The sequence below is a fragment of the Ochotona princeps genome, chromosome 13 (genome assembly GCF_030435755.1).
Source record: "Ochotona princeps isolate mOchPri1 chromosome 13, mOchPri1.hap1, whole genome shotgun sequence".
NCBI lineage: Eukaryota > Metazoa > Chordata > Mammalia > Lagomorpha > Ochotonidae > Ochotona > Ochotona princeps.
This window is the reverse complement of record NC_080844.1, coordinates 34,663,759-34,685,291: the sequence shown is the minus strand read 5'-3', so window position 1 is coordinate 34,685,291 and position 21,533 is coordinate 34,663,759. Positions and strand designations below refer to the sequence as shown.

General features: G+C 52.3%; 1 protein-coding gene across 13 annotated transcripts in view; it reads left to right on the top strand.

The window, feature by feature from the left end:
- CAMK2G (calcium/calmodulin dependent protein kinase II gamma) overlaps window positions 1-21,533 on the top strand; it is a 166,372-nt gene that overhangs the window by 113,653 nt on the left and 31,186 nt on the right. For 9 of the 13 annotated variants that reach the window (XM_036495818.2, XM_036495827.2, XM_058671459.1 and 6 more), the window contains 4 exons: window positions 178-272; window positions 10,705-10,764; window positions 18,075-18,129; window positions 19,321-19,386. In XM_036495818.2, coding sequence (XP_036351711.2) covers window positions 178-272; window positions 10,705-10,764; window positions 18,075-18,129; window positions 19,321-19,386 — 276 coding nt within the window. Of the gene's footprint in view, window positions 1-177; window positions 273-3,178; window positions 3,339-10,704; window positions 10,765-18,074; window positions 18,130-19,320; window positions 19,387-21,533 lie in introns of those variants that run through there. The other 4 variants (XM_058671463.1, XM_058671460.1, XM_058671458.1 and 1 more) reach the window with 2 other exon arrangements.

Genomic DNA, 21,533 nt, shown 5'->3' with positions numbered 1-21,533 from the left:
TTGCCTTGCCCAGGGCTGGAGGAGGAGGCGTGGGAGCAAGGTGGCCTGCCCCCCACATGTGTTGAGTGTCATGCCATGGTCGCTGGGCTGGGGGGTGAGTGTGGCTAGAGGGCTGAAGTATGTCCATGTCACACTGCGCTGTTCTGTGTCCCAGTTCTTTCCCTCTTCTCCCTCCAGGGGTGCTTTCTCTGTGGTCCGCAGGTGTGTGAAGAAAACCTCCACGCAAGAGTATGCAGCCAAAATCATCAACACCAAGAAGCTGTCTGCCCGAGGTGAGTGTCCCTCCAGTTTGGCCTCTTCCTAAGGGGCTGCGACACCTTGGAGAAGCTGACCCCCCCAAACTGCTGGGGGTTGTGTGTGATAGTGCTTGGAAAAGAGTTGGAGTTTCAGGGTGGGTGGACTTTGAAGCAAGTTGTTGCATTGCGGAGCTGGGAGGTGTCAGCAGGACCATGGCCCCTGTAGGGTTGAAGGAGATTGATTGGTCCTATGAGAGGCATGGCACGTGTGGCCTCTCTTTGAGGTGGTAGTGGTCACTGCAGACCTGGCCTGGTCCCCATGCCCCCATGGTGACTTCAGATAGAAATGCAGTAAGTGAGCAGTTCTGACAAACCCAGCCTCCCCTGCCCACCAGGCGGCAGAACAGACTCCCAAGGGAAGGAAATCTGTAAACATCAGGGGAGGCTGCGACTGGCGAGGGCTTCTCGGGAACAAATCCTGCCAGATGAACTTGATTGCTTTTTTGATCAAATTACAAAGTTGGTGGTGCAGCAAGCAGATGTAGTCTGTCCGGAGTGGAGGGTGATGATGGTTCATGGTCTGCAAATCCCAATGGCCTGGTCTGGGCCAGAGCTATACTTACCCAGGCCTTGGAACCTCACCTATGGCCTCCTCCTTAGTACTCGAGGCTGGGAGGGTCAGGACCCATCTCTCAGACCTCAAACGGATGCTCTCTGAACCTTGTGTTGGGTGCTTGCCAAGCTTACCTCACCTGATAGGTGTAGACCCAGCAGTATGTCAAGTGCTGTGTGAACAGAGCCAGTGAGCTCGCAGGTCAGGTCCTGTCACAGAGCTGCAGGGCTCAGCTGAGTGACAGAGGTCTGGAGACTCAGGAAGAAATCAGGGCTGGGCACAAGGATACTACCAGTACATTAGGAACCAGGACAGACTGCTCTGGGGAACATGTGGGCTTTGGCTAGTAATGGCATGGACACCTTGGGGGCAAAAGCTGTCCCAAGCACCATGAAATTCCACAGGGATGACGGGTAGGTGGCGGGGGTAGGGGTGGGGGGACTTCTGACATGTTGGCAGGTGTTCTAGAACCTGTTTAGCAGGGTCCTGGCTGCCCATTGGCTAGGGAGCCTCTCTCCATCCCACCAGCAAGGTTTTTGCTGCCTCCTACCCAGTCGCTCTCTCTTGCTCTCCTTGTGTACCTTGGCTGTAAGGCTGACTTGTTTATTTTCTTTCACTCTGCGTACCTTGAGTCCAAGGCAGTGGTTGCTATAGAGATGTGTGGGTGGTCAGATGCCCTCTTCCCCTGGGGCAGGGGGCTGGTAGACATCTGTTGGCCGGCGTGGCAAGGTGCGAGAGGATGATTCAGTTGAGGATGGATTCTCTCCGTGTCCACAATAGCCTAGGCCTGGGTGCATCAGCAGGGAGACAGGTGTCTGCTGTCTCCAGTTGGTGATGCAATGCTTTGCTTTCCCCATCTCACCAGTGTCCTCTGACCCAGGAAGAGGGAGGAGAGACAGCTGGGAGCCAGGTTCTGGGATGTGAGACTAGCTGGGGTGGGACACCTTGCAGCTGCCTGCCTTGGTCTTGGGCTTTTGCTGGCTGCTCCTTCCTTACCTGCCTGAACTTCCTGACCTGGTGACATTTGTGGCAATGTCCTCTTCCCTTCCTCGCCTCCTTTCAACCTGGTCCTGTCTTTCCCCCACTGGTATCTTTATTTCCTGGCCCCGACAAGATGGGATTTAATTTCCCTTTGATTTTTTTTTTCCTTGAGAAGAGGATCATTGTGTAAAATCATATGCTTCAGACAGCAGCTCCCCCTCCTGAAGTTATGCCAAGACGGAGGCTCTGTGGTGTAGTGTGGGTGCCAGGTTAACTTTATGGCTGAGGCCTAGTCTTGGCAGATCAGGGTCGGAGATTTCTGAGCGCTGGTCCTGTTTCGAGGTGGCAGAGTGGGAGGGTGTTGCCTTGGAGATGGAGTTTTAGGGGCAGGCCTGGGGGGTGTAAGTCCCTGGAGAGGGGTGGCCGAGGTCCCTCCTGGGCAGGTTCTCCGTAGGGTTAAGGAGTGAAGGCCGTGGCTTGTCTGCAACCTCTCAGTTTACGCTGTATATTTTATAAAGGTGCAGCGGCTGGGACTGGATTTCACTCGCCGCTGTCTGTCTCGGGCTCCGCAGGTGTTGGATTTCTGTGTCTGGGAAAGTTATGGACCCACCAGGGTCATCTATGAAGGTCTGGAAGGGCTTGCTGTGTTTGCCGGGTACCCCTGCTTGCCTTCTGTGTGATTCTCTGTGCTGCAAGCCCAAAGAAGAGAAAAGCGTGTAGAGCTTTCTCCTAAGCGTCTGTGGTGCTCTGGCCTGGGAGGCAGAGGCAGAGACCACTCCTCTATCTTTCTGAAGCTCAGTTCCCACTGGGGAGTCTTCTTTTGGGTTGTTCTCTTGTCATTGTGGTCTCCAAAGCCCCCCAGTGGTAACCAGATCACGAGGTAGGGAATCCACGCAGATGAATGCCAACTGTCTTTGTCCGCAGGTCTGGCTGGCCCCTGGCTGGCTGCCTAGTCCCCGAGAGTTATGTAGTGTCACCCCAGTTGCTTCAGAACAGCCTTAGGTGTGGTGTTTGGGCTCATAGGGAGCCTATGGTTCCCAACTCAGCTCCCTCAGGCCAAAGGAGGCATTTAAAGTAGGTTTGGATGCAGGAGCTGGTGGGCCAGGTGATGGCCATGATAAGTTGTTATTTTAAGATTTAAGAGCCCCCCCCAACCAAAGAGCCTGAGTCCTTATGTCTTTTTTTTATGTATAATTTTAAATTTCATGTTCCCTTCTTTATTCATATGCATACAGATTTTCACCTCATGGAGCATAACATTTCAGATCCTCTTCTCTTTGCTTGTATCCAAAGTGTCTTCTCCGTATTGCTGTCATTGAAGGACAAATGCCCCCTTTCTTCTACACAGTTTAGGATGTATCTTTGGAACAATTCACATCCTAAGAAACCTCTGCATTTGGGCCATTTGTCTGGATCCCAGATGCTTTCACTAAGATGGATATGGGGAAGATGCCCTTGGCCTTGCTGAGAGATGCTATCAGAAGCTGTTATGAAATCTGTGATAACAGGTGTCGTATTCATTTATTTATTTAATCTGTGTACCCCATGTGACAAAATGTCTGTGAAAGCAGAATGTAAGCAGAAGCTTTCCAGTGAGGGGAGGGGTCCTGTATGTTCCTTGATTTCTGTGCTCTGTGTCCTTGATGCAGACTAAGCAGATATGCGTGAAATGATGGGTTAAGAGGACTATGGAACCAGTTACGGTTCATGTGGGTTTTGGGTCTCAGGAAACTCACAATCAAGTTGCTGGAGCCCTTGGACCTCAGTGCTTGCTTGGGTTCTCCCCTTTGGATCCAGGAAGCCGGGTAGCAGGCCTTCCGAGGCTCCAGGAGGGGAGGACAGACGAGGCTAAAGAGCTGTGTGTGGGGCACAGGCAGGGTGGGAGTTGGAGGAAGTTGATGTAGCTCATATTTCTTCCTGTGTCACTAATGACCTTATGGGGACACTGCTGAGACTTCCTCTGGGCAGTGTCTATCAGACTCAGGTGCTAGTTGAAAAATGCAGATTCCTGGGCTCTGTTCCCCAAGATTCTGTTTCAGAAAGTCTAGGGTGGGGCCCTAGAATCTACATTTTTAGCATGTGCTCCAAGAAGTTCTGCGTGGGTGGTCCATGAACCACTCTTTAAGAAATGTCCTCTCGAATCAGCAATAGCTCTTGCTACGTTCCCTGGGATTCACCAGACACACTTGGTCCAGCCTTCTCCAGGTTGGTGTCTCTGCTGGTATGTGGCCCACTGTGGCTAGAGACTTTATATTCTGTGCCCCCAGCTTGGGGTATCTGTGTCCAAAGCTGTGGCAGGCTGAGTGGCTGGTGTTGTGGCCTGTTGGCCACCAGCAGGGTAAAGGCTGTCCCTTTCTGAGTCCAGCTGGCCCTAGAGATTGAAATGGGATCCCTCCGGATGGTGCCAGCTGCAAGGCCCCACCCCTTGGTGTTGGCCTGAGTAGCCCCCATGACATTTGTGTCCCCTGTGGTATCTCCAAGTGAGACTTTCCTGTTAAGGATCTGGGTGATGGGAGGGGGGAGGAGGGAGGGGAAGGCAGCCATGGAGGGCAGGGCAGAAGGAAGAGAAGCTCCACGGCCCTGCAGTGCTGGGCTTCAAGGAGGCGTTGAAGGGACGCTTCACTGTACAGAACTGCTTTCCCCCTGAGGGTGAAGCAGGCCAATTCCTGTTAGCAGAGAAATGGGCATCCTGCATTTAGTGATTGAACTCTCTGATTTCTCTGCCCAAGAGGATGAGGAAGCAGGGTGGAGACGCCTCCTCTGTGCCAAGGCTTCTGCTGGGTCGGTGTCATTGTGCAGTCAGTGATGGGAGTCCAAGTCCCATGATACTGGCCTATCACCCTGCCTTGGGTGGGGCCGGGAGGGGGAGGGGAGGGGAGTTGTGTGAGTGGTGCCACACCAAAGGTTGGGAGGTGGTCCCACGCTGTAGGAGATGCCCCTGTTTTCTTCCTACTGCTTACTCTGGTCCCTTTGTCAGAGGCTGTGCTGAAGCCATAGAGGTGAGTGGCCGAGGCTGGAGATGGGGAAGGGGAGGGTGGGTGTGGCCAGTTCCTGCCCCTGTCTCTCTGTGCTTGTGGCTCTCGGTACAGCCTTGGCAGGCTGACAAGGGCCTGATCCCATGGGTGCCAAAAGGGTGGTGACAGGAAGAGATGGGTACTTTGCACCTCTTAAGTGCTTTCTGCAGAGGGCCTTAGTCATTTGCCTGTGCCTAGACAGATTTGCCTCTGGACCAATGAGGAAAGGGAGGCCCATGATACTGGTTTGAGGATTTTGTGTGTTTGGTTTCGAGCTGTCAGTTTGCCCAGGAGTGCAACACGCTCAGACCCCAGCACTTCTCTCCCTACCGGAGCTGTTCCCTGTGAAACCTGGATTCTGGCTATTCTGTTCCCATGATGAGCCATGGCATGTCACTCCACCCTTCTCCATCCAGGCCCCACACCATCATCAGCCTGTACAGCAAATCCTTTCTTGTTGCTGGCCAAGGTCCCACTCTTGTCTGTACCCATCTTTCTGGGTTAGGTGTTGGGGAGATTTCCAGCCACTCCCCCCCAACACCATCTCTACTTCCTGGGCCCTATCAATAACAGCAGCAGCTTCCCATCTGCTCCCCTCTTTTCTCCTCCCTCTCCCCTCCCCCCGCCCTGCTTGCTGCTGCCCTGGGAGGAGCTATTTTTAGGGGCTGCTTCCTGGGATGTTTTACTTGGGGCTGGTTACCATGAAGGAAATGTCACCAAAACAGTGGGCAAAGGCTACAGGCACCAGGAGCCCTGCCGGGGGCACCAAGAGCTTAACAGTGACCCTGTTCTGGCCCTTGAGAGTGGCCCAAGTGTCCACAAGCAGAGCCTTGCCTTTTTGAGATTGTGCTAGTGACCCCCTTGGGGGATTCTCTCCATCAGAGCTAGTTTGTGAGTCTTGAGCTTTGGGATACTTCTTGGCCCCTTCTACTTTCCCTTCTTAGCTAAAGCTTCCCCTGTCCTATTACCCCAAGGCCACGGTGGGGTCCAGCTGCCGGAGTTGGGACTGAAGAGAAAGTGGGGCTAGGCTAGATAAGGGCTGAACTTTGGGGAGTCGGGTATGCATGATTCAGGCCTTGTCTCCATGTCTTCAAAGCCCTCAGCTCATCCCCAGGTGTCGGGGTGTGAAAGAATTAGAAGCTATGGCCTCTTAGTTGGTGGATACGCTTTGCTCTTAGTTGGAGACTTTGCACCTTTCAAGTGAGACTGAAAGAGGAAGGGATGTGGCATCGTGGTGTCAGGGCAAGGTCAATGGGACTGTGGCTTGAGATTCCCACTAGTCCATGCCCAAGGCCCAGGGGCATTCAGAAGCACCTGGGGAAGGTGGATGGTGACACCAAATCCCCGTGGTGTCCTTGTTTCTGCTCTTTTTAGAGTGTTGCCCAAGGAGGGCAGTCAGGGCCTCTGCTCCTTGGGCAAGGGGTGAGGGCAATAAAATGGAGTCCCCCCCATCACATGTCTGAAATCCAAGGGGCTGCAGGAGTCATCTTGTGAGGACTGCCAGGGACTCCAGGCACAGACCTGCACAAATATCCCTGGCAAAGTGGAGGGTGTGTTTGAATTGGAGCTGGGCAGAGTCCTAGCATGGCTCGCTTGGCCAGTGACTGGTCATCTCTGTCCCCCTCCTCCTGTGGTGGGAGGAAGTGCCCTTGGAGTAGGCTTCTCTTATGGGGACACAGGGGGCTTGAGGGCTTCATGTGCCCCTTGGCTGCACACTGTTGCTGTCAGCTGACTATCTGCTTCCTCTTTCTGCCTCCTGTGGTGCGGCTGGTCCTTCTCCACCACCCTTCCTGTAAAATTGCAGCATCCTGGACTAAGCCTTGAGGCACTTGGGTAGCAGGTGGGAGCAGCAAGGCTTCCAGGGACGCCTGTTTCCCAGGGCCCAGCTCCAACTTGGATGGATCACAGAGAAAGGGCCCATGTGGAGCTGGGAAGGCTGGAGCAGGACCCTGATTAGGCTGCTTTCTGCTTTCTGCTCCTGTTGCCACCTCTGCTCTTGGGGGGGTGGGGTAGGAGTCGTGGGGGAACCTTGCAGAGAGGGCTGTGGTTGGAACTGGGCTGAGGGCCGGCAGGGTGGGTCTCCATGGCAGTAGCACACAGGCGGGCAGGAAGTGGCCCTGTGCAAAAGCGGGAAGTGGCTGTTGTCGAACAGGAAGGGGGGGCTGGGCTGTGGGAGGGGGCGGGGACAAGCTGGTAAAAAGGTGGGTGGAAGGAGGGTCTGTCTTGGAAGGTCCAAGCTGCTCCCTAGTGGTTACTCAAAGAAGCAGAGTCTCCATGAAGAGACCTAGGATGCTGAGCCTATTCCTAGTCTTGTGGACCCAGCCAGGTTAGTGGCCTGCTTTGGGATGGTGGATGCTGTGTTCCTAGCGGATGCCTTTACCCCTAAGAAGAATGCTGTCTGTGCCATTACATGTTGCTGCTGCTGGAATGAAGCACTCTGTTCCCAGCCGTGGACCAGCCCCAGAGGTGACTATAGCACAGGAAGCCTGGAGGACTGAGACAGGAGACAACAGCTGGAGAGATTGGGGTGGCAGCCCGCCTGTGCGTGGCCTGGGAGGCAAGGAGAAAGTGGTTGGCAAAAACCACACGGCTCATTGAGCAGAGAGCTTCTCATGGCAGAGCGCTGCTGCCAGCTAGGCTAAGGAAGAGGAGGGATCCCTGTGGGTGGGTCCCATAGGGCTGTCTTCCCTCTCAGGAGCTCCTGTGGCTCACCTTCACCTGCCAGCTGCAGACACAAGTGGGTCCCATATGGCAGGGCGGAAGTGTCTCGCTCACACTGGATCTGGCCACGTAGGATCTCATCAGCCTAGACACCTCTAAAGGGGCGTTGGAGACTGCATTGTGCTCAGGCGGAGGAGAGAGCATGTCTGTCTCTCTTGATGTCCCTGGGGCTCAGCCCAGGACACCTTGTTTCACCTGATGGGAGCCCTTGGAAAGGAAGCTCTTAGTGTGTGCCAGGCAGCATGCAAAGCCCTGTGTCCACATTACCTCATTCAGCCTCAGCTCTTGCTGTCTCTGTTGAAACTGTGGAGCTTCTTGGCCTGAGATCTACGCTTGGCTCATGTGCTCACCTCTTTGCAGGTGAGAGTCAATTATTGCCTCCTTGCTGGGGTCTTCCCCATCCTCGCTTTGTCAGTTCCCAGGTCCTTCCTGCCCTGCCTGATTTTCTGCCTGACTTTTCCTGTTGTCCTCTCCTTGCTTGTGGCCCGACTAGCTCCCTGAGGGCAGGCACTGTTGTCTGTTTCTTTCCCTGCTATCTCCCCAGCAGCTCCACCAGCAGTGCTTGTTGCAACCTGGAACCCAGTAAAATACTTTTTTAAAATGATGAAGGTGGCTCAGGTGTGTTTAATAACTTGCCAAATGTGGCAGAGCTGGACTCCGTCCGGGGCTATTTGACTCCAACGCCGATGTGTTAATTGCTGTGCCGCATGGCTGAGAATCAGAGCAAGACCCAAGGCGCAGCTCCCAGGTTCTCTGAAGATGTGGACCTTGTCTGGGACTTGGGGTCCCAGCTCCTTGGAGATAGTGTTGAAGTCAGCGACTAATGAGGCACTCTGGACTTTGGGTAGCTCCTTCGAGGAACAGGAGCCTGAGACCATGTCTCTCTTCTCTCTACTCCAAGCCACTGGAAAAGCCAGAGTGTCCTTATTTTTAGTGCTGTTGCTGTTGTGGGACTGTAACCATTAGCCAGTAAGAGACTTAAGGAAGGAGATAAACATTAATCTCTGGGCCTTCCCTTCAGCTGCCACGTCCGCATTGCAAGATGCTGTTTTGCACCTGCCTGGGCTGTCGAGCCCAAGAACTGTGTGGTGAGAGTAACGAGGTGGAAAGTTAGACCCTGCCAGCAAGTAAGCTGCAGTATGGGGCAGTCCAGCACAACCCCTGCATCTTTAGCCCCAGGGGCTAGGAGAAAACCGGGGCTGCCTGACATCTGGCCAGATCTGGAAAAAGCAAGCCTCCCACCCACCAGGCAAAGTGATAGCTGCTTCATCCAGGGCCCCAGCTTCTGGAGGTCTCTGGCCACATCGCTGTGTCTGAGACTGAAGGATACAAGGCAGTATGGGAGCTGGGGTTCCCTGAGGTTCTTCTGGCTGCATCACGGTCAGTGGTCATGGACCCACATGGAAGAAAAGGAAGAAAGGCCTGACCCAGATCCCCGGGCAGCTGCGATGGATTAGCTGGGCCGCAGGAACTAATCTCTGCCGTCCCCACCTCCTTCCACAAAGAGCTGCTGCTAGAGGGAAAGTTTAGGACCAAGCTTCGCTGCTTGGAGAAAACGATACTTGCAAGTTCTTTCTAATTTGAAATCCCTGCAGTATCTCAGACTCAAGGCCAAGGTTTGAGTCCCAGTGCTGTCCCTTTTCTGCTGTGGATCCTCCAGCAAGTTATTCACTTCTCTGGGCCTCATTTTACAGTTCTCTCTATCTGTGAAATGGAAATGTTTGTAGCACCTGTCATTTTTGGGTTATTGTGAGAACCATGGGAGGCTTCATGGAGTAAGGTGTGGAGGAAGCACTGACAAGGAAGCCAGGGGCCTCTTGGCAGATGTGCATGAAGAAACCCCTGGCCGGGCCTGGAGAGGTCAGGATGCAACGGATGGATTCTGCGCCTTCCCCACCCTGCCCCAAGCCTGGAGTCCTAATTGACAGTCTTGCTTTTTCTTTATCTGCTCATCATAGCATGGTGGTCGAGAGAGAGGGCTCCAGGCCCATACCCCCTGCATCCACCTCCCATCCATGTTACTGTGTGCCGGCTACTTTTCTTCTACCTCAGTTTGCTGGTTTGTATTGTAATAGAGCTAATAAGACCCAGCTCTGCAGCCTGTAGTGAAGGCGAAATAGGATGATTCCTGCCTCTGCCTGGATATAGGAAATGCTTAGTGAATGAGAGTGATTGTTACCAGTGCTATTACAGACAAGCCCTAATTAAGCCCCTGTTTGTAGAAGGAATTCTACCAAAGTACTGGTTTAGAAAGCCCCTCTCGCCAGTCCCCTGTGCCTTAATAAGTTTATGACCAAAAAACAACTGGTGGAATATAATGTGAGGGTCAGGAGAAGTGGTGGAATATAGGAGAGTGATCAGAGGGCAAGCCACCCCAGGGAGGACTCAGCTGAAGAAGGTGACTTTGGGCAAGTTTCCAGCCAGGAGAGGCGGGGCTGGAGAACAGGGAAGGCTTCCTGGCCTCTGGGCTTTGAATAACGTCCTCTCTTTCTACTTCCTGGAGCTCCACTTTCCTGAGGAAGGAACTGACCCCTGGAGTACCTCACTGTAGACCTGGGGTAGCACAAATTCTGGTTACTGCATTAAAACCCAGCATAATCCCAGAGCCCAAAGGCAAAGAAGTTGGAGCCCTCGCTGGTGGTGGGTGGCCAAGAGCTCATGCAGAGAGAAGCAGGATGTATGTCCTGGTTTCATTTCGTGGGAGTCAGGATCTTGCCAATCTCATACAGTTGTTAAAAGATATGTCTGCCTGATGCAGAAGCGAGCTCTCCACAGATGTCTATTCTATACACCATCCTCTTGATCACCCACACCTTAGTAGTCAAGGTTATGTTTTAGGGTTGCTTAGAGGGCCAGAGAGGAGGATACTGGCAAGGCTGCCAGCACTTGCATGGTCCTGTGTTAGGCTACATACAGCTTAGCTGGATTTCAAACCCAGTTCTGACACCAGTTGAGGTGCTCAACCACTCAGATTGTGTCCTTACATCTGGAAAAATTGCTCAAAATAACTGCATGCAGGAAGCAAATTTTCTGGAAGCACAGGGTTAGTATCTAACAATTGAGAGATTGTGGAGTGCTGGCTGACCACAAATCAAGTGGATGGGGTTGATGGCTTTTGTTCTCTTTCTCCTACTTCTAGATCATCAGAAGCTAGAACGTGAGGCCCGGATATGCCGACTTCTGAAACATCCCAACATCGGTGAGTGCAGCCCCCACACTCCCCTCTCTACACACCCACAGAGTATTCTGTGGGTATACTGCAGAGGGTGGATGGAACATAAGCCTGCTCTTTTTGTGTGTGGAGTCACGTCTGTCTGGGGCAGCAGCTGTGTCTCTGAATTCTAGCAAATTCCAGCTTAGGGACAGGAGGCATCCGAGTGGGTTTCACACTTGCTTTCTTCATTTTCCTGCCTCCTTTGGGCTCAAGTCCACAGTCCGCAATGTGTGAGTTCCAGTCTAGAAGCCTGCCAGTGTCCTCCCTCTCCAGGAGTGCTGGCCATGCCACTGTGAAAGGGTCAAGACTCTGTTTCTGAACCTGAAAGACTTTTGTTCCCGGTGCGGTGTCGTGCATCCTCTGGGGGTTTCCATGGTGTTCCTGATTGCACTGCCCAGAGCCAGGAGAGTGAGCTGCCTGCCTGCCCGGCTTCTTTGGAGAAGGGGTGACAGGAGCCACTCAGATGGGGAAGGAGAAAAAAATGAAAAGGATTTCTCCCTGCTCCCACCCTGACTGGGGGACAAGAGCACATTGTTGGTTGTTCTAAAGCCTGGGGAGGTTTGCCTGCCCCAGCCCACTGCAGCTTGGTTTTGACATTGTTCCGTGGCAGGCGTCTTTGCCAAAAGCATTGGCTCTGATCTGGTGTTCCTTGCTGAAGGGACAGAAGCTGCTGGCTGCAGTGTCTGAGCAAAATCCTCAGTGCTGCTTCGAGACAGAGTAGGGAGCATCTCCTAGGTTTTTCCTGAAAGCCCTGAGTCATCACAAAAGGCAGCACATGTCCCGTGTTCCTCAGACATGGCCTAAATATCAGGGTTCCCACAGTGCCCCGGAGGCTGCCTTGCTCTGCTTTGCTGGCCGCCAGGACAGCCTGGCGACTTGCTGGAGCTTGCTGCGCCCTCCAGGGTCCCCCAGCCTCTGGCTTGCCAGCTCTGGGGCTGGGACCTTGGCCATGAGCTCTTACCTACTCCAGCCCACGGGCAGAGGAGCGGTCTGGAGGCAACCAGAACTACAGCCGTGCAGGGCTTTACAGATTGCAATCAGCGGCTTGGATTCCAGCCAGAGCAGATTGGCACAGCCAGCTCTCTGCTCTGCTCGGTGCAGGGCGCTCCCCAAAGCCATCCAGCACTTCTCAGCCGGCAGGTCCTGGCTCTAGAACTGCTGAGGCTCCTGGGTGGTCTCATCACCTGAAAACAGCACAGTGGGAGCCAACAGGTTGCCTTCAGTAGGAGAGAGCCAATTGAGAGAAACACCTAGAACGACAGTCGCAGATTCAGGCATGTTTGGTTTGGCTGACTCAGTGGTCTAAAAATATTTTTATTATTTGCCAATATTTGCAACTGAAATTTCTCGTTTTGAAAAAAAAAAAAAATCTGTTTCGCAGCCTTTTCAGCTCTCAAGGCTCAGCTCTGCTGAGCCACTCTTGTGCCTGCCCAGCATTGGTGGCTGCCCCCTTTGTTGTACTGGCTGCTGGCCCTGCCACTCCCTCTTGTCTCATGCTTGCCTACCTGGCTGCCCAGTAGGCTTTGTGAGCTTCTGACATCTGACCAGAAACCCCAGAACTGTGAGAAGAAAAGCATGTGGGGGAACACAAAGAACACTCACCAGCACAAAACCATTTTGGCATGCCAGCCCCAGGTGTCAGGGTCTGAAGACAACCTCCTTCCTTTATGCTTCTTGTGAACGACAGACAACAGCAACGAGTTGTCCTATAAAGGGGTGAGCAAGGTGTAAAGGGATGATCATGCTGGAGGCAGGACCGTGCCTGCATCACCTGCCACAGAGCTGCAGCTGACCAAGAGATCAGAGTCGAATGAGACAGGAACAGGAAGGACACAAATGGGGTTCTAGCTGGAAAAGCCCTGCCTTGAGAGAATGTATCTCTAGGGTGAAGTGTAAACTTCCTGACCTCTTGGGCTTGATGTGATAACCTTTTCGTTTTCCCAGCTCAGCATAAAGGCAGATGAGGGACCATCTAACCCAACCCTTTGTGCTGTTGGAAAGGTAGAAAGACCTGGAAAAGGCCAGACATGGCATAGTCACTTTTATTGAGACACCTAGAATGGACTGCTGTTTTGTGACCTCCCCCAGGTCCTAAAGGACATTGGGCTGGGGCAAGCAGAGGGAAGGCCAGGCCAGACTGTGTGCTGGAAATGCTGGCTGGCCGGGATCTCTGGCTCTGGTGGGAACCAGGGCTCTTGGAGATGTGGCAAAGCTGTGGGTGCAGGAGGTGGGGGTTGCCATGGTTTCGGGCCTGGCTGGTGGCAGAAGAGGAGGCAATTCTGTGGCCCTAATTTACTATCCGCCCCCCCTCCTGCTCCATCTTTTCAAAGCTGTGGCCCCTTTGGCTCTGGGTTCGTTAACTCCATCCTAAGAGGAGACCAGCAGACCTAGAATGACACATTCATTAGGAAAGGAGCAGAGAACGGAGAACATCTTGTCAACCTCTGGTTATTGTCAGACTTGGGGGCGCTTGAATTTGGGAGGTTACTTGGTGCCAGAGGCCAGCCCCCCACCCCCATTTTAGTTGTTTTTTTGTTGTTGGTGGTGGTTTTTTTTTTTTCCTAATAGCTATTCTGTCACAGATGTTAAAAGGCTGTTGAACCCTGTTGTAAGCTGTGAGATTTGGGTATGATGCTGTGTTAGTGTAAGCTCTCATCCTTGTCAGGGTACACGCTGATGTGGGATGTTGATAGTAGGGGAAGCTCTGTGTGTGTGTGGACAGTGTCCGTAGGGTGGGTATGTGGGAACTCTGCATTCTTCACTCAGTTTTGCTGGGCACCAAAAACTGCTCTTAAAAAAAAAAATAAGTAAAGTTGATGGCTGAAGAGCAATCAGACAAGTGTCTGTTGGGTGTGAGGCACGTGGCTAAACTTAAACTCAGAGTAGCCCTGGACGAGGCGAGGAGCGAGCAGCATCGCCGACTGAGCCGAGCGCCTCCTGCCTGGGATCCACTGGCTCCCTGCTCTCAATTCCTCTAATGAATAGAGTCTGTCTTCTTTCGTGCTGAGCGGCCCCAGCAGTTTCGATCACAGTCTAGCATTGTGGTTTAGAGCAGCACTTTTCAAACTTTTATGTGCCGGTGAATCAGCCAGGGAGCGTGTCAAAATTCAGATTCTGAGTCACTGGGTCTCCAGGTGATGCTGCCACTGCTGGTTACTGTAGTCCAAGGTCACTCCTCAGAGAGGACAAGGTTTGTGGCTATAGAGGCATATACAGGAGGCTTTCATTTGGGATTTCCTGGTTGGTAGCTGAGACTGCTGGTGAGTTATTGGACTCATCTTGTCATCTGGACCCCTCGGTGAGGTTGTTGTAGGAGGACTTGGCAAGATAGTTGAAGGTGCCGTCTCCAAAGTGTTAGGTCAGAGACCCCAGCTCTAATTCTGCTGTTGAAACCAGGCTGCCCTTCACCTTGGCCAGCAGGTATTCAGCCAGCAGTAAGTATGGCAAAAAGGTAGGAGGAGAGTTTGAGGACCTGGCCTAGCAGGCTCCTGGGGGTGGGAGCGGGACAACAGACTCAGTTCCCACAAGCTTCCCTGGGTTATTGCCCCGTGGTGGTGTGAACAGTGACTTGTGTGTGTGTGTGTGCTTTTCTGTGTTGGTTAAAATGTTGTTGGGTGTTTTTTTTTTTTTTTTTAAGAACTGGAAAGAATCATGGCATTTAAGTTGTGACTTTGAAGGTATGAAATATCAAAAAAAAGGTATTTTGGTGTTTTGGCAAGCCCTTTTTGTTCCACGGTTTTTAAGGAACAATAATTAGGCGTAACGCCAAAATGCAGTAAATGCTTACTACTCCCTTTCCTGGATCTTCCGTCTTCAGCCTTCATGCCAGATTCTTTACTATGTCAGATTATTTTATCTCAAGCTTCTCTGGTTCTCTTGCTGTCTGCTTCAACACAGTGGTGCATGATGATGTACTTGTGCAGCCACTGGTCTCAAGTCCGTTGTGGCAGGGCCAGGCTCCTAGCCAGCGTCAGGGGAGCTACTTAATAGACACTGTCTCAGCTGTCACGGTGGCCAGGGCTGCTGCTGGGGCCCCAGAGAGCTCCTTTGCTTAAGAGCCTGGAGAAAGTGGCTTGCCACGGAGGCAATGCAATGTGAAGAATTGGGATGTCCACTCATCTGGACTTCAAGTCCCAGTTCTGGACATGTTTCTTATAGAGCCTCTTTCAGGTTCCTCTCCTGCCAGGCAGGGACATTTCTTGTCAGTTGTGATCCTGCACATGAGGCAAACAGGACAACAGCAAAGTTAGGTCTCTCCTCTTGTCCTCCACTCACTGTTAATTTTCTTTACAAGTTAAAACAAAAAAGATAGCCGTGGTCATGTTCAGATGCACACCCCTTCCTTGTCTTGGCCAGTGGTGGCTCGGGTGCCTTGCTCTGGGCCCACATCAAAGCCCTTCCCTTGGCTGGGTAGCCTGGAAGGATTAGCTTCCTCTGCTACTCCCGCTCTTCCAGTTTCCCCTCTCTGGCTTCCTCCCACTTGGGCTCTGTGTGTGGCCTCTCTGGAGAAGGGCGAGGGAATGCAGTGGCTGTGTTGTCTGGGGCATTGAGTGGGTACCCGTACCTCTTGTTGCATTCCCAGTCGTGCTGTATCTGGCTGGCAGCTTGGCAGAGGGATGGGGTCCAGGTGAGACAGGGCCGACAAGCCAGACAGAGCCAGGTGGAACCAGCAGCTGCACTGCCCTGGAGTGGTTTTAAGTGTGCTACCTGCTGTCCTGTCAGCTCACCATGCCACGGCTGTTAGTCACCTCCCTAATGAAGCCAGTCTTTGGCTTCTGGGACAGCTGATTTCCAGGGGATTATTTGTGTTACACACTTTAATGCTTTTTAATAGCAAATTTTTAATTAAATGGAAAGTCCTTTAAGAGGCGAGGGAGCAGCAGCCGCAGCAGGACTGAGAAAGAGACACCTGCTGAGCCTGAGATGCGTAAGTCAGGAGGAGGTGGTCAGACTGTGAGGAGACACAAGTCAGTGGGCCTGGGTTCGTTGGACAAGAGGGCAGCAGGGGTCTGGCTGTTGCTCCTTCGCTCCTGCGTGCTATCCTTAAAGCCTCCTCTATCGGCCCATGGAGGCCTAAGCTTGTTTGCTTGAGTCTAGGCAAGAGCAGCTGGAAGAGAAAGGAAATTGAAAGTTCCACCTGCCTGTGATTGCTTTTGTAAATTGGTTGGGGTGGGACTCTAGGGTTGAGAACCAGAGCTGATAGAGTGAGGTGGACTGTGTTGTGTGCCGGCAGCAGCAGCAGCAGCAGGAGGCCCTAGCCCAGCTCTGGGCAGCCTCTGGGCCCTCCTTTGCCAAGTGAGGAGAACAGCTGGCTGGGAATAGGGGGTGGCTGGGTCAGTCATTTTGTGTGCTGTGTGATCTTGTTTGGCGGGGAGTCGAGTTAGAGAAGGGCTTCAGCTCTAAGATCTCCGACCCTGGAGATGAACGCAGCCCTGTGCCTACCTAGGAAGAGATACAGTGGGCTTCGCTGTACCCAAGCCCTCCAGGCGTTCCTGAGGTGCTCCTGTATCCACTGAGGGTAGGAGCAAAGGTCCAACAGAGGTTGAACTTTCTGGGAGACTGAGAGTTCAGGAGAGGGGGAAGGATGGGCACTGGGAAGAGGGCGAGTCCTGTTTGCCTCTGGATGGTACTCAAGGTTTGACCTTTGACCTAAAGGTGTCTGTGGGGAGAAGCTTGGAGAGGAGAGTTTGGCAGACCTTGGCATGGAGGCGGGGCTCTCACGGGTCATTTCTATCGGTTGGTGGATTGTGCTCGTCTCCTCCCAGGGACAGTGTTGCTTATGTTGTGTGTACATATCCTAGGCCTCTTTGCTGTGGTACGTAGGTGTGTAGGCTGACTCACATCTCACTGTGAGTAGTGGTGTGGAGCAGTCTTGCGCTCACAGAGCACTGGTCTGACATCTGAATCCTTAGAAGCTCTTCGACCTTCTAAGGCAGAGACTTTATGGCTCAGAACCTCCAGTGTCCTCGGAGAAATGGGAGCCACATTCATCTCAGGGTGATTAAAAAAAAATGTAGTCTCAGGGTCCAGTGTAATGGCGTAGCAGGTAAAGCCACCAACGGCAGCAGCAGTTTCTCATTATGGGCACCAGTTCAGTCCTGGCTGCTCCACTTCCCATCCAGCTACCTGCTAATAGCCTGGCAAAAGCAGTGTTGGATGGCACAAGTGCTTGCCTTGCTTCCCACATGGAAGACCAGAAGAAGCTCCTGACCTAGCCCTGGCCATTGCAGCTATCTGGGGAGTGAACCAGTACATGAAAGATGTCTTATCTCTCTCTGTTTCTCCTTCCCCCTCTCTAACTCTGACTTACAAGTAAATAAATTCCTTATTAATACATTAATAATAGTCAGCTCTTCAAAGGGAAGCACCATATCCTCACCCCCCAGGGTCCTTCCACCCAGCATCGGGTCCAGCATGCAGTCGGCTGTTGGACAGTGCTTGTGGGATAAATAATGTACACCAGGAGCCTAAGACAAGGCCTAGCCGGTAGAAAGCGTTCTAGAAACTGCCCTTGCTCTCATCGCCTGAATGGATAAGTGGTTTGCTGAGTTCCCGGATGTTGGTTCCCTGCGTTTTCTGCCGGCCTTGGCCTCCCCCACCTTCTTCTTCCTCTTCGTTCTGCTCTTCCCCTTTGCTCCTCAGAAAGGGCCCTCAGTTTCCCATTTTGGCATTCTTCGTCCCCCCACCCTGTCAAGGGCATGGATGGCATCTCTCTGTGGCTAACCATCATGCATCAGATCCCAGGGCCACCTTCTCTGGCTCTAGTCCCTCTGGGAAGGGTCCTACTTTTCTCTAGATTGATTTTATTTTTCATTTTAAAAATTGTTATTATTTTCATTTGAAAGGTCTTGAGGGGAGAGAGAGTGAAAAAAAAATGTCTCCCATCTACTGGTTCACTTCAGAAAAATGCCTTCAGCAAGCAGTCATAGCTGGGCCACGCCAGAGCCAGGAAGCTGAAACTCCATCTGTAGGTACCATTTGAGCCATCTCTGCTGCCTTCCAGGATGTGCAGGAACAGGAAGCTGGAAGGGACAGTAGAGCTGAGACTCGAACCCGAGGCCCTCTGCTGAGGGATGCAGACATCACATCCCCCAGGTGGTGCTGCGCCTTGGCTCTTGAGCTGCAGAGCTCCCAGCTGTGGCCTCAGTCACCCGTGGAGTTTTGAGGGTGCAGTTTTTTACTCCATGGTGGCATAACCTGGACCTGGGGGTGTGGGACAGGCTTACTGGAGAGAAGAGTAGGGTTTCCATATTTCTTCTCTTTGCTAATCTCTGTCCCCGTCTCCTCTCTTGCAGTGCGCCTCCATGACAGTATTTCTGAAGAAGGGTTTCACTACCTCGTGTTCGACCTGTAAGTGCCATCATGTCTGAGGGCCTGGGTGCCTTTCTTTCCTGCTGGCTGGAACAGAGGCTGGGGTGGAGGCCTGCCGGGGGTCTGCAGCCTCTACTGGGGCTTCTGTTCTGTGCCTGGAGGTGATGGGGCAGAGACTGCTGTGCTCTCTCCAGTCTCCCACAGGACTCCAAAACTTTCTTGATCCACCCCTCCACCCCTCTTGCTGTCCTTCCTGAAGGAATAAAATACAGCTCTGCGTGAGTTTGAAAATTCCAGGAGAGAGAAGGTAGCTTTTTGTTAGTTGGGAGCCAGGCTCTCGAGTCTCACCTCTACTGTGAATTGTGACCTTATATCTTACTAGTGGCTCTTCAGGCCCGGAGATGCCTTGCTGCCCCCCTCTCCATCCCCACCCTCCAACCCCTAGTCTCCTCAGGATGGGGTCTCTGTGTCCTTGATCTCATTAGCCTTCAGCTTCAGTACCAGGTCTGCCCTACCTGGACTGCTCTATTTTTAGTGCTCCTGTTGGTGTGAAAGCTCTGACTTTCTGGGTAGGTCAGTTATTTTATCTCCAACCCATGTATCTTCATCTCTGCCTGCATTATTAGCTTATCTGTGGGTTCTAGAAACCGAGAGCCGCAGGAAGGGAGGGCTCGTGATACCCCCAAGGAGTAGTCCCATGCTATTGATGGATTTACCCAGTTCATGTAAAATCACATTGTGATAAAATCACATTGTGATAAAACTGGGCATGAGTTTCAATTTTTTTTTGGTACCAAACAAAATATATCACTTTTTGTAAATTTTTAATTATTTAAATTTATCTGAGAGAGAGAAAGAGTGTGCTCCCATCTGCTGGTTCATTCCCCAGATGTCCCCCATGACCCCGCACTGTGGCCAAAGCTGGAGAACTGGAAACCCAATCTAGGTATCCCATGTGGATGGCAGCAATCCAATCATGTGACCCATCACTGCTGCCTTCCAGCACATCAGCAGGAAGCTGACATCAGGAGGTAGAGCTGGGAATAGAAGCAGTGTAGGATGCGAGCACTTGAATGCCAGGCCAAACAGCAGCCCCTCAACTAATCTTTTATTTCTTTTCCATAAACTTCTTGAAGTTGACATTTCTCTCTATGCCTTGCGACTCTGTCACTGTTGGACACCAACCGAGGGACCCACCCTCCCCTGATCCTCCTTTTCTGTTGGTTACAGCGTCACTGGCGGGGAGCTATTTGAAGACATCGTGGCGAGAGAGTACTACAGTGAGGCCGATGCCAGGTGAGATGAAGGCACCGTTGTTCAGGTGCGGCTATGTAGTTTAGGATTGAAGTGAGTCTCAGCCCCCGTAGGGGGCCAGCACCGGGCCTGTTCAGATCATCTTTGGGGAAGATCAGAAGAACTCGGGTTGGGCAAGCTCTGTAGAGCTGGGTGAAAGCTGTGTTCCAGGAGTGATAGTAGAAGTTATAACTGCTACACTCCTAGATCTTTTTATCTGTTTAAGCTCTTATGAATTTCATTCATTCCTTCACCCCTAGCATAGCTGCTTGTTACACTAGCTTGAAATGAGCACAACTAGGGGCCCTCTCCCCCTGCTTTCTCTCTTTAAATTCTAGTAGGTGAAAGTCACTGGGTTGAAGGCTTAGGGTATTCAAAGATAGAGAAACTGTGATTTCTATTCCTAAACGGTGTCAAGTTCTAGGGAGATAATCCAACTGGGATGCCTCCTGGGGAGCTTTCCACCTCTATCACCTCACCTGGTGTCGTTTTGTTTTGTTTTAAAATTTATTTCATTGGGCCTGGCACGATAGCATAGTAGTTAAAGTCTTCACCTTGAACGCGCCAGGATCCCATATGAGCACCAGTTCTAATCCCGGCAGCTCCACTTCCCATCCAGCTCCCTGCTTGTGGCCTGGGAAAGCAGTCGAGGACAGCCCAAAGCCTTAGGACCCTGCACCCATGTGGGAGACCCAGAAGAAGTTCCTGGCTCCTGAGTTTGGATTGGTTCAGCTCCAGTTGTTGCAGTCACTTGGGGAATGAATCAGCAGGCAGAAGATCTTCCTCTCTACCTCTCCTCCTCTCTGTATATCTAACTTTCCAATAAAAAAAAAAGAAGCGGAGCAGCGTGGACTTGAACTGGTGTTCATATAGGATGTTGGCACTGCAAGGGGCTTAACTTGCTGCCCCACAATGCCAGCTTCCTGGTGTCTTGACTGCTGCACCCAGCCTCACTCCTCTGGCAGGAGATCACTTCCCTACTTCCCCATGCCTGTTTATACGACACAAATCTCTGGTGCTCATGGGGCCTGCCCTTCCTATCTCACTCCCCCTACATCCCCCAGCCCTGCTGCTCTCTGAGGGTGCCATCCGCACAACCTGGGTGTGATGGTCCTGCCTGTAGCATAGCTGGCTTGTGTGGCTGCTCCCGCTCTCTCCCCACTTCTGAAGAGTGGAGGCGTGCAGCCTGCGCATAGAATTTCTCAACCCCGAGAGGCCAATGTTTGCTGATCAGCTTCAGATGCTTCAGCCTCAGGAAAAAAATGCTCAAGTGGGGAGATGGATTCCAGTGCCAGCAGGGGAGGACCAGGCTGTGGGAGGGAGGAGGAGGTGATGGCTCCCGGAGCCTAGGGTGGGGGGGTGGGGACTGTACCAGTGGGCTTGGCCTGGCTGTGCTGGGACACTTCGCACTTTTGCCATTTTTGGCCAGAAGACTCTCCCTGCTAGCCTGGCTCTGTTCTAATTATACACTTCTGTGGAACGTCGCCTCTGCAGTTCAGTCCGTGAGTCTCTTTGGCCCACTCAAGAGCCATGTCCTGTGGCTAGGCCTGAACCTCAGCCTCGGGGGGCCCAGGAGGACCCGTTTGGCTCTGGCTAGGGCCCCAGAATCAGACCTTTGAGAAAGAAAATGAGAAATCCAGGCCACCCAGCCCAAAACACCTGGTAGTACCCGATGGCAGCACCTTCGTTCCCAAGACCAGTCTCCTCATCTTCAACATTACTGACCTCTGAAGCCAAATTTTTTTTTTTTTAAGATTTATTTATTTTTATTGGAAAGGTACATATACAGAAAGAAGGAGAGACAGGGAGAAAGATCTTCCATCCGCTGGTTCACTCCCCAAATGGCTGCAGTGGCCAGAGCTGAGCTGATTTAAAGCCAGGAGCCAGGAGCTTTCAGGTCTCCCATGCAGGTACAGGGTCCCAAGGCCTTGGACCATCCTCTGTTGCTTCCTCAGGCCATAAATAGGGAGCTGGATGGGAAGTGGAGCAGCAAGAATACAAACTGGCACCCTTATGGGATCCCAGCGTGTTCAAGGCAAGGATTTAGCCACTAGGCTACCACACCAAGGCCCTCTTTTCTTTCTTTCTTTTTTTTTTTCCCCTAGATTTATTTATCTTATTTTATTTGAAGGGCAAATTTACAAAGAGAA